The 10978-nt window shown below is 45.5% G+C and overlaps 1 protein-coding gene across 1 annotated transcript in view; it reads left to right on the top strand.

Moving 5' to 3' along the window:
• Positions 1 to 229: 229 nt before the first annotated feature.
• Positions 230 to 10978, top strand: part of CRB2 (crumbs cell polarity complex component 2) — a 64037-nt gene continuing 53288 nt past the window's right edge. Inside the window, exon 1 of the mRNA XM_032233526.1 lies at positions 230 to 380. Within this exon, the coding sequence (XP_032089417.1) occupies positions 332 to 380 (49 nt within the window). The 5' untranslated portion in view covers positions 230 to 331. The remainder of the gene's footprint in view (positions 381 to 10978) is intronic.

Genomic DNA, 10978 nt, shown 5'->3' with positions numbered 1-10978 from the left:
TTTGGTTTGTTTGTGTGTTTGTTTGTTTTGAAATTTGAGATGAGTGAGTCTACAAGGGAGATGCCGCCAAGCCATTGCTGGGCATAAGGTTCCCTCCCACTACCTCCGCTCCAGGGGGATCCAGGCCAAGTTTTCCTTGTGGTTACGGACCGAGTGGACGGTGAGTTTGTCCAGCCTGTTAGAGAGCACGGCATGGTTTCAGCATCTCTGACCCCACACGGACCTGCAGTGGTCTTCTGGACTGGGGATGCGGGTGGAAGTGGGCTAGGACAGATCCTGCCTTGGCGCTGCTTTCAGTTGGAGACGTAACCTGGAGATCTTCTCAGCTGCCATGGATTTTGGGGTGGCTCTGCTGGTGCTTCCCGCTCTCTGGCTTTGGGGTAAGTGCACCCCAAAACTGCTGGGTTTTTTTCCCCTATCTTAGTTGAACCCAAAACTGCTTTTTTGGCGTGGCTGTTGAAGGCTTTGTGAGCGGCTTTAGGAGATACATCGCTGAAATGTAAGCCTAGCAAGTTGCCCTGAACTCTTGGGGGCACCTGCAGGTTAGTCTCTCTCTCTCTCTCTCTCTCTCTCTCTCTCTCTCTCTCTCTCTCACACACACACACACACACACACACACACTCATTTCAAAGTTCCTTTAGGCCTGGAGTAAGGAGGGGGGCAGTTCTTGCGGAGAATGTGGACATGAAGAGCTGGCGAGTGGGTGGGTGGGGGTCTTGTGGGAGGGGAAGCATCCGCAGGTGTTTACCAAGGACTTCCTTTTGTGCTCCAGATGCCTCTTGCTCTGTGGGCAATTTATGGTCACCAAGGATATAATTTGGAAGGGAGAGAACAAGTTGGAAAGGAGAGTCTTACTACTACTACTACTACTACTACTACTACTACTACTACTACTCTTTCTTCTCCTTCTTCTCCTTCTCCTCCTCCTCCTCCTCCTCCTCCTCCTCTCCAAGGATATAATTTGGAAGGAAGAGAACAAGTTGGAAAGGAGAGAAGTCTTACTACTACTACTACTACTACTACTACTACTACTACTACTACTATTTCTCCTCCTCCTCCTCCTCCTCCTCCTCCTCCTCCTCCTCCTCTCCAAGGATATGATTTGGGAGGAAGAGAACAAGTTGGAAAGGAGAGAAGTCTTACTACTACTACTACTACTACTACTACTACTACTACTACTACTACTCTCCAAGGATATAATTTGGAAGGAAGAGAACAAGTTGGAAAGGAGAGAAGTCTTACTACTACTACTATTTCTTCTTCTTCTTCTTCTTCTTCTTCTTCTTCTTCTTCTTCTTCTTCTTCTTCTCCTCCTCCTCCTCCTCCTCCTCCTCCTCCTCCTCCTCTCCAAGGATATAATTTGTAAGGGAGAGAACAAGTTGGAAAGGAGAGAAGTCTTACTACTACTATTATTTCTCCTCCTCCTCCTCCTCCTCCTTCTTTGTCCTCCTCCCACCTCCCCCCTCCCTTTTGGGAAACCCCCTCCCCTTCTCCCGAACCCCCTCCTTTGTCTGACATTCCACCGGTCAGGGGAACTCAGCAGGGCCGCTTCTGTGTCTAGTATCCATGGCTACTGATCCTGCCTGGGAAGCAGGGACGGGGGGGGGGGGGGCTTTTATGCCAATTAGAAAGGCGGTCGGGCAGGGGCAGCCTTCCCCCTGAATGGACCTGGCACCGTTGGGGGGCAATCATTCTTTGGAACAATGGCAAGGGGAAGGTAGGCCTTCTGCTTTTTCCACTGGTGAGTAGGCAAGGGGCCCATTCCAAGCAGGTTGCCAGGTCTCTCACGAAACGGGCGAGATTCAGCCAAGGGAGGGCTCTGCTCTCCCGTCCCACCAACCCACCAAAAAGTTTGCTCTTGACATGGCAACTCTGTGATGACGGTGTCATCCGAACTGCTATTTCCAGAGAAGTGGGTTGATGGGATGAAAGCCGCCGTGAGTCACCTCTTACTCACCGGTTCTAAAGCTCTTATCTTTCCCACAGCTATTCTAAGACAACTGCTTTGGAATCATCCTCAGCAGGAAAAAAATATAATGCCTTAAAGTAGAAAAAGCATCTTCAGCCCGCATGATGGGCACGTGGGGAGGGGGCTGTGCTCAGAAGGGGTCTCCTTTTGCTTCTGGAACTGTCACAATAGCTGGAGATCTCCTTTTTATTATTATAATTATGTGATTAATCTTTGGTGAGATTCACAGCCTTTGGGGCTGGCTGGTAGCTCAACAGCTCGAGTCCTAACCAAGGACCTAGGAACTGTTAAAGTAATGTCGGAGGATATAAGCTGTTCCAAGTAGGATGGTTTTTTGTAGAATCAGAATGTTCAAGTCTGATAAATTTAGAATTTCCAAATAGCGAGGTAGCTCTTTAGGTATTGCTCCAAGGGCTCCAATTACAATCGGGACAACACACGATTTCTTTTTCCACAGTCTCTCAACCTCAGTTTGCAAGTCCCAGTATTTTGTGATTTTTTTTCTTGCTGTTTATCTTCAATTTGTGCATCTCCAGGTATTGCAATGTCAATGAACCATACTTTTTTCTTTTCAACTATTGTTATGTCAGGTGTGTTGTGGGCCAAGTGCCTGTCAATCTGGATTCTGAAGTCCCACAAGATCTTGACTTTCTCAAAAACCTTCTCAACCTGATGGTCCCAGTGGTTTTTGCTGTACTCAAATCCAAACTTTTGGCACAATTTCCAGTGAATGAACTTAGCAACACGGTCATGGCGTTGTAGGTAGTCAGTTTGTGAAATTTTGCTGCACCCACTGATTAAGTGGTTGACTGTCTCGTCTTTCTCATTACAGAGGCGACATTTGCTGTTGGTGGTAACATGTTGAATTTTTGCCTTCATGCAGTTTGTGGCTAAGGCTTGTTCTTGAGCTGCCAAAATAAAGCCTTCTGTTTCTTTTTTCAGTGCTCCTGATCTTAACCAGTTCCAAGTTAGCTTTTGGTCAGCTTTGCCTTCAATACTTTTCAAGTGTTGGCTATGCATAGCTTTGTTTTTCCAATTTTCAGCTCACTTCTCAATTACTTCTTTCTTATATTCAGCTTTTAACTTAATTGTCTTTAAAAGGCCTCCTTTATTTACTTCCTTGATCACATTGGTTCTTCTTCTTCTTCTTCTTCTTCTTCTTCTTCTTCTTCTTCTTCTTCTTCTTCTTCTTCTTCTTCTTCTTCCTTCTCCTCCTCCTCCTCCTCATTATTATTCTTTATTCATTGAACATGAAACTCAAAAAATGCATCACAAATACCATTGACTGGTGCTAATGGTTGATAGGGGTTGCTACCAGTATCCTGGGTATAAACCAAGTACCTCTCTTATACATTACATATTTTTACATTCGTGGTCCCCTTATCCATTGACCATTTTTATGTACTATTCTGTATTTATTTATGCTTAGCTGTTTGTATCAAAATATCGGTTTACCTACATCAGTGGTTCCCAAACTTGGCAACTTTAAGACTTGTGGACTTCAACTCCCAGAATTCTCCAGCCAGCTCTGGGAGTTGAAATCCACAAGTCTTAAAGTTGCCAAGTTTGGGAACCACTGACCTACATTATACAGTACATTATATTCTTACAATCATTTAAATACTCTCTTAACTTATCTTTACTAAGTCCTATCTTATCACTATGTACTAGTTTTCTACTACATCGTTGTTTTGCGTTTCCCTATTTCTTATTTCTGTCATCCAACCATTTGTGCTATTTTCCCAAATTAAATAGTATTCTGAATCCTCCTTTCCTTGTATTTCCTTTGTCAATTTGTTCATTTCTGCACATTCTAAAATCTTTCTAATCACCTCATCTTCCTTTGGTACTGCAATGCTCTTCACAGTTATAATAATATGTAGGATTAGATACAGCATTTCTCTACTATATTTTTTTGTAGTTATGCCTAATAGAAATACTTCCGGTTTCCGGTCTATATGGTCCCGTTATCTTTTAATTTTGATCCAGAAATTTTTCGCCATCTCGCATGTCCACCATGCATGGTAATAGGTCCCGTGTGCTTTTTGGCACTTCCAAAAAGTCAGTGATATATTTGGGAACATCTTTGCAAACCTCACGAAGCTGGAGATCTCCTTCACCGTTGCATCTTTCATTCTTTCATTGTCTTTATCACACCTTTATATACAATAGTGGAGTTGGAAGGGACCTTGGAGGTCTTCTAGTCCAACCCCCCTGCCTAGGCAGGAAACCCTATACCGTTCCAGACAAATGGCTATCCAACATCTTCTTAAAGACTTCCAGTGTTGGGGCATTCACGACTTCTGGAGGCAAATTGTTCCATTGATTAATTGTGCTAACTGTCAGGAAATTTATCCTCAGTTCTAAGTTGCTTCCCTTCTTGATTAGTTTCCACCCATTGCTTCTTGTTCTACCCTCAGGTGCCTTGGAGAATAGCTTTACTCCCTCTTCTTTGGGGCAAGCCCTGAGATATTGGAACACTGCTATCATGTCTCCCCTAGTCCTTCTTTTCATTCAACTAGACATACCCACTTCCTGCAACCGTTCTTCATATGTTTTAGCCTCCATTCCCCTCATCCTCTTTGATGCTCTTCTCTGCACTCTTTCTAGAGTCTCAACATCTTTTCTACATCGTGGTGACCAAAACTGGATGCAAATATTCCAAGTGTGGCCTTCCCAAGGCCTTATAAAGTGGTATTAACACTTCATGTGATCTTGATTCCATCCCTCTGTTGATGCAGCCTAGAACTGTGTTGGCTTTTTTGGCAGCTGCTGCACACGGCAGGCTCGTATATAGTTATATCTTATTGGCAGGTGTTCTTTATGTAAACTAAGAGGTGTAGCAACTCAAGAGTGAAAACGCCCCTTCAGAGGAAGAGATGATAAGGAAGATACTAGTTTGTGCAGAAATGGATAGACTAACGATAAAATTAAAAGACGAAGGAGAGACGGAATATTATGACACATGGAACAGATTCTATCCATGGTTAGAAGCACGAAGTGGAAGTCGGAATAGGAAAAATTAGGGTAGGGGGACCTGGAATGAGATATTATACATATATGCATCATGGTACTAGAATGAATTTGATAGTCAAAAATAACTGTATAACACTAGCACTGTTTAAGTAGTATATATATATATACATATATATATATATGTATATATCTATATGTATATTTATTTTTAGTGTTACAACCCCTGGTATGCCCCAATTATGGGAGGAAGCTAACTGCTTCCATTATCTGCTTCCTCCCATAATTGGGGCATACCAGGGGTTGTGACACTAAATATATACCTTTCCTCCCTGGCTTCTGCTGATAAGAAGGAGGGCGTGTGGCTTAATGGCTAAGACGTCTGCCTAAGATGCAATACACCACAAGTTCGAATCCCAGTAAGGGTATGGCTAGCTGATGAGAGTTAAATAGCTTGAAATAGATCTATACTAGTCTCCCTTTATTTATTTATCAGCACAAATATAACACACACACACACACACACACACACACATATATACATACATACATACATATGTTGCATTTGTGCTGATAAATAAATAAAGGAAGACTAGTATAGATCTATTTCAAGCTATTTAGCTCTCATCAGCTAGCCATACCCTTACTGGGATTTGAACCTGTGCTGTATTACATATTAAGCAGTTGTGTTAACCACTAAGCCACAAGGTTCTCCTCCTTTATCAGCTGTATATATATAAAGATGGGTAGCTTCCGAAGAACTCTAACTTTTTTGGTTGTTCCACGGATTTATTTTACTGATTGTTTGAAAACCCGGAGATTCCAGGGACAAAGGCTCGACCTCCGCGCTCCGTTTTTGCTCTGATAGCTGAAGTAGCAAAGCTGCTCAGGGTTGCTTGTCACACAAACCTGTTCAGCTACTCAAGGTTTAACTTGGGCTTAAGGTGTGTGTCCTGGCAGGCTTAGTTAGGGTCATGTTGGGCGAAACTGAACCTATTTATGGTTTTAGAGGATTGATCTATTTCAATAACCAGGTTAAGTCCGTTGGGTGACGCCAGCGGCCCCAAAGTGACATAAGACAAATGACGTGGATGGTTGGGTGTCTTCTGGGGCCACCCAGACATCTCCATGGAGTTGCTCTCAAGGGTGGGTTTCAGGATGAGTCACCTGGCCCAGGGGGAGGACGATGGAGACATTCAGAGGAATGCATCCCATTTCTCTTCTGGGTGATGTTTGAGAAGCAGCAACGAAGACGTTGCTCGCGCAAAGGCTCAGGTAGATGCCTTTCAAAGTCCATCATGAGGATTAACAGATTAACAACCCCCACCCACCCCTGCCCAAGCAGGAGACCGTACACCATTTCTGACAGATGGCAGTCCAGTCTCTTCTTGAAAGCTTCCAGGGATGAAGCTCCCACAACTTATGAAGGCAACTTCTGTTCCATGGGTTGATTGTTCTCACTGTCAGAAAATTTCTCCTTATTTCCAGGTTGAATCTCCCCTTGGTCAGTTTCTAGCCATTATTCCTTCTCTGGGTGCTTTGGAAAATAGCTTGACCCCCCTCAAATATAGGAACAGTGCTCTTATGTCTCCCCTGGTCCTTCTCTTCCCTAGACTAGCCAGGCCCAGTTCCTGCAACTGTTCATCGTATGTTTTAGCCTCCCGTCCCCTAATCATTCTGGTTGCTCTTCTCTGCCCTCTTTCTAGAGTCTCAACCTCTTTTTATAGGGTGGTGACCAAAACTGGATGCAGTACTCTAGGTGTGGCCTTACTAAGGCTTTGTAGCAGAGGTGGGTTCCTACTAGTTCACACCTATTCAGTAGAACCGGTTCATCAAATCTATTGAACCGGTTAGAAGAGGTTCCACCAGTGGACCCGGAAAGCAGGCCACACCTACAGAAGAGGTTCCCAAAAAATTTGAAACCCACCACTGCTTTGTAGAATGGTATTAGTACCTCCCTTGATCTTGATTGTGTCCCTCTGTTAATGGAGTTTAGGATTGCATTGGCTTTTTTGGCTGCCGCCGCACACGGCTGGCTCCTATTTAGCTGGTTGGCCACTAAGACTCCAAGATCCCTCTCAGAGTCCCTGCTATTAAGCCTGGTTTCACCAAGTCTGTATGTGTCCTTTTGATATTTCTTGCCTAAGTGTAGGACTTGACTTTTCTCTACCTTGAATTTCATTTTGTTAGATAAGGCCCAGGGTTCAAGTCTGTCAAGATCCATCTGGATCTTGAGTCTATCATCTTTGGTGTTGGCTATCCTGCCAGGAGGAGGACAAGTTCAATCAATCAATCAATCAATCAATCAGAATAGAGTTGGGAGGGACCTTGTAGGTCATCGAGTCCAACCCCCCCACCCAAGGAGGAGACTATACACCATTTCTGACAGCTTCCAGTGATGAAGCTCCTACAACTTCCAAAGGCAACTTCTGTTCCATGGGTTGATTGCTCTCACAGTCAGGAAATTCCTCCTTGTTTCTAGTTTGAATCTCTCCTTGTTCAGTTTCCATCCATTGTTCCTTGTCTGGCCTTCAGGTGCTTTGGAAAACAGGTTGACGCCCCCCTTCTCTCTTGGGCAGCCCCTCAAATACTGGAAGACTGCTATCCTGTCTTCCCTGGTCCTTCTCCTCACTGGACTAGCCATAGCCAGTTCCTGTAACCCTCCATCATATGTTTTAGCCTCCAGGCCTTTGATCATCTTAGATAGATTCAGTTTAACAGAGTTGGAAGTGACCTTCTAGGTCATCTGGTCCAGCCCCCACCCAAGCAGGAGGCCCTACACCATTTCTGACAGAGGGCAGTCCAATCTCTTCTTGAAAGGCTCAAGTGTTGAAGCTCCCACAACTTCTGAAGGCAACTTCTGTTCCATGGGTTGGATTGTTCTTCTCCTTATTTCTCCTTATTTCCATGTTGAAACTCTCCTTGGTCAGTTTCCATCCATTATTCCTTGTTTGGCCTTCAGATGCCTTGGGAAACAGCTTGCTCCCCTCCTCTCAGTGGCAGCCCCTCAAATATTGCAACACTGCTCTCCTGTCTCCCCTGGTCCTTCACTAGACTAGCCATGCTCAGCTCCTGCAACCGTTTTTTATATGTTTTAGCCTCCAGTCCCCTCATCATCTTGGTTGCTCTTCTCTGCACTCTTGGGAGTTCCTGTGGCCTGGTTTTCTCCCACTCTCAACAGAGGAGGTGGAAGACCCTTAACTGCTTCCATCTGCTTTCTCACAACAGAGCAGCTTTGGTGTGTCTTTCATAGCACAAGAGAGAAGAACGCAAATCATTGTGGCTGCCGAGAAACACTAAAAAAAACAACCAACAACCCTGACTTTCAAAGCAATTCAAACCTATAATTTGTTTCCAGGATATCCCCATTGAAACCTTCTGAGATCCGTTTCCAAATAGACAATGTTGATGTTTAAATTCAGACCGGGTGGAAAAGACACGCAAAGCACGCTTTGAGGAGTTTGGTGCAACCGGTCATTTCCAGCCACCTATCAGGGCTGCACACTGGCATCCTTCCGTCTCCAAAGAGGATGGTATCGTCTTCTGGGAAGAGGTCAAAGCTGGAGTGTCCTCTTCAGGGCACGAGGCCTGGGTAGATTGATATGGAGGATAGACGGTTACCCAAGCAGCAGATCCCCCCTCTCCACGTTGCTGAAATAGTCGGTTCACCAACAAATGCACACTCGACAAAAGCGTGCCTGCCGAAACCGCGGCGAGAAAACCGCAAGTTCTAAACCACGCCGACGAATGAGCGCAGAAGCGTGCTGACAACAGCGCGCCGACAGAAGCGCGCTCTAAACCTAACCCTAAACCTAACCCTAAACCTAACCCTAAACCTAACCCTAAACCTAACCCTGAACCTAACCCTTACCTTAACTTAAATTGCACTTCTGTCGGCGTGCTGTTGTCGGCGCGCTGTTGTGGGCGCGTTGATGACATCACGGTTTCTGCGCTGCGGTTTCGTCGGCGCGCTTTTGTCATGCACACATTTGTCGGTGAACCGACTATTTCAGCGACGTGGAGAGGGGGAATCTGCTACTTGAGTAACCGTCTATCCTCTATATCAATCTACCCAGGCCTCGTGCGGAAATAGTCCAATGGAACGGCAGAGCCGATATGATCGGTTCGAACTGCGTCACAGGAGTTACCAGAACCTGGTTGTACACAGTCACAAACTGCCTCCGGGACTCTGGCTCCAGATTTTGCCTGGAGGTTGACTCCTGAAGCCTTTTCCAGGAGTGGATGCAGCCACAAGGCAGTGGAGGTTTGTAACCGGAGTTTCCCTTCTCCTAGAAGATGGTTCTGTCGCTGGATCTGCCGTTGGGGCGTAGAGCCCTCTTCCGCCTTCAAACCCGTTGAGCGTCTTCTCCCGTAACCCTGGGAAGGGGCCCTTACGAGGTGCTCCCAGCCGGGCCAGCTGGACCAAGGTTTTTTTAAGGAGGTGTTACTCCTCCATCACTCACCCTTTGTCCTGGCTCGTGACAGGCAGAGCCTGGCTTCCCAAACGTTGGGCCCAGGATGACAGGTTTATCAGCTGTATTATTTCAGTATTGTCCTTCTCAACTCTCCCATTACCTAAACCTTTAGCCTCTTTTGACTGCAACTTCAGTTGATGGCTTATTTAGTATACTATCACTGAACGTTGTCTCTTATGATGGATGATGATTGTATTTTTTGATTATGACCATGATTTATCGCTTGTTGCTTGGATGCACACTGAGAGCTTCTGTACCGGAGACAAATTCCTTGTGTGTCTAATCACACTTGGCCAACTGAACTATTCTATTCTATTCCATTCCACTCCATTCTATTCCACTCCAGTCCAGTCCTTATTCTATTCTGTTCTGTTTTGTTCTAAATTCTTCATTCCATTATTCTCTTCTCTATTCTCTTCTCCTCTCCTCTCTTTCCTATTCTCTTCTCTTCCCTATTCTCTTCTATTCTCTTCCCTTCCCTTTTCTCTTTTCTTCCCTTTTCTCTTCTTTTCTCTTCTCTTCCCTATTCTCTTCTGTTGTGGCCCAGCAGGTGCCGTTGGAGCTGCCACTAGACTCCGACAGCGAGGGGCCCTCTGAGTCGGCTCTGGAGGAGGTGGAGGACCCTGGACAGGGTTCTGACTCTGAGCAGGTGCAGAGAGGCTGGTTGGCCACCAGGAGGCACCTGAGCCTTGGATCAGTGGGGAGGAGGAGATGAGGGAGAGTGAGCCGGAGGCCAGTAGTGAGTTGTTCCTGGATGCACGCCATCGAAGAGCTACTAGGCGTCAGGATCAATTATGCAATTACAGGAGGTGATTGTACTCAGCTGGTGGTCATTAGGCTCCTCTCCAGACTATAAAAAGCTACTTGTGCACACGGCCCTCTTTGCAGAAGTCAACGCAGGATTGAATGTCAGAGGACAGTACTGTGAGCTTGGCAGGCTGGATTGCTGCCAAGCCTTATCTGTGTTTATTGCTGCCTGAGTTTGTCTGAGTTGCTGCCAAGGTCCTTATCTGTTTGTTCTGCTTGGCTTTCAGCCACCGAGGTCTTGGTGTCTTGCTATTAAAGTATATTCCAGTTAAGCTTGTCTCGGCATTCGTTACTGGACGGAGGAGGGGGTCAGAGCACTCTTCTATTCTCTTCCGCATTCTCTTCTCTTTTCTTCCCTTTTCTCTTCTTTTCTCTTCCCTATTATCTTCTCTTCCTTCTTCTCTTCTCTTCTCTTCCCTTCCCTTCCCTCTTCTCTTCTTTTCTCTTCCCTCTTCTCTTCTCTTTTTTTCTCTTTTCTTCTCAATTCTAGCTAGGGATGGATCTGGCTCTTGCCCTCCCCTCCCCCACCTCTTCATAAGATAACCTTTAATGTCATTTTTTTTTTACTGTGGGCAAACCGGCACACATTAAAAATGAAATCCTGCTGCCTGCTCTCAAAAATGTTTCCCCCCATAGCACCCCTCTCATAATTTCAGACGCCTCAAGTGTGGCTTGGGCAAGTGTCAGTCCCTCTTCCTAAGGGGCTGATTTGCCTGTGGAAGTGGGCAACCTATTTAGATTGGATTTAGAATTC

This window comes from Thamnophis elegans, chromosome 16 (assembly GCF_009769535.1).
Source record: "Thamnophis elegans isolate rThaEle1 chromosome 16, rThaEle1.pri, whole genome shotgun sequence".
In the NCBI taxonomy this organism is placed as follows: Eukaryota; Metazoa; Chordata; class Lepidosauria; order Squamata; family Colubridae; genus Thamnophis; species Thamnophis elegans.
The sequence above is the reverse complement of the archived record's forward strand: the minus strand, read 5'-3'. Positions and strand labels throughout refer to the sequence as shown.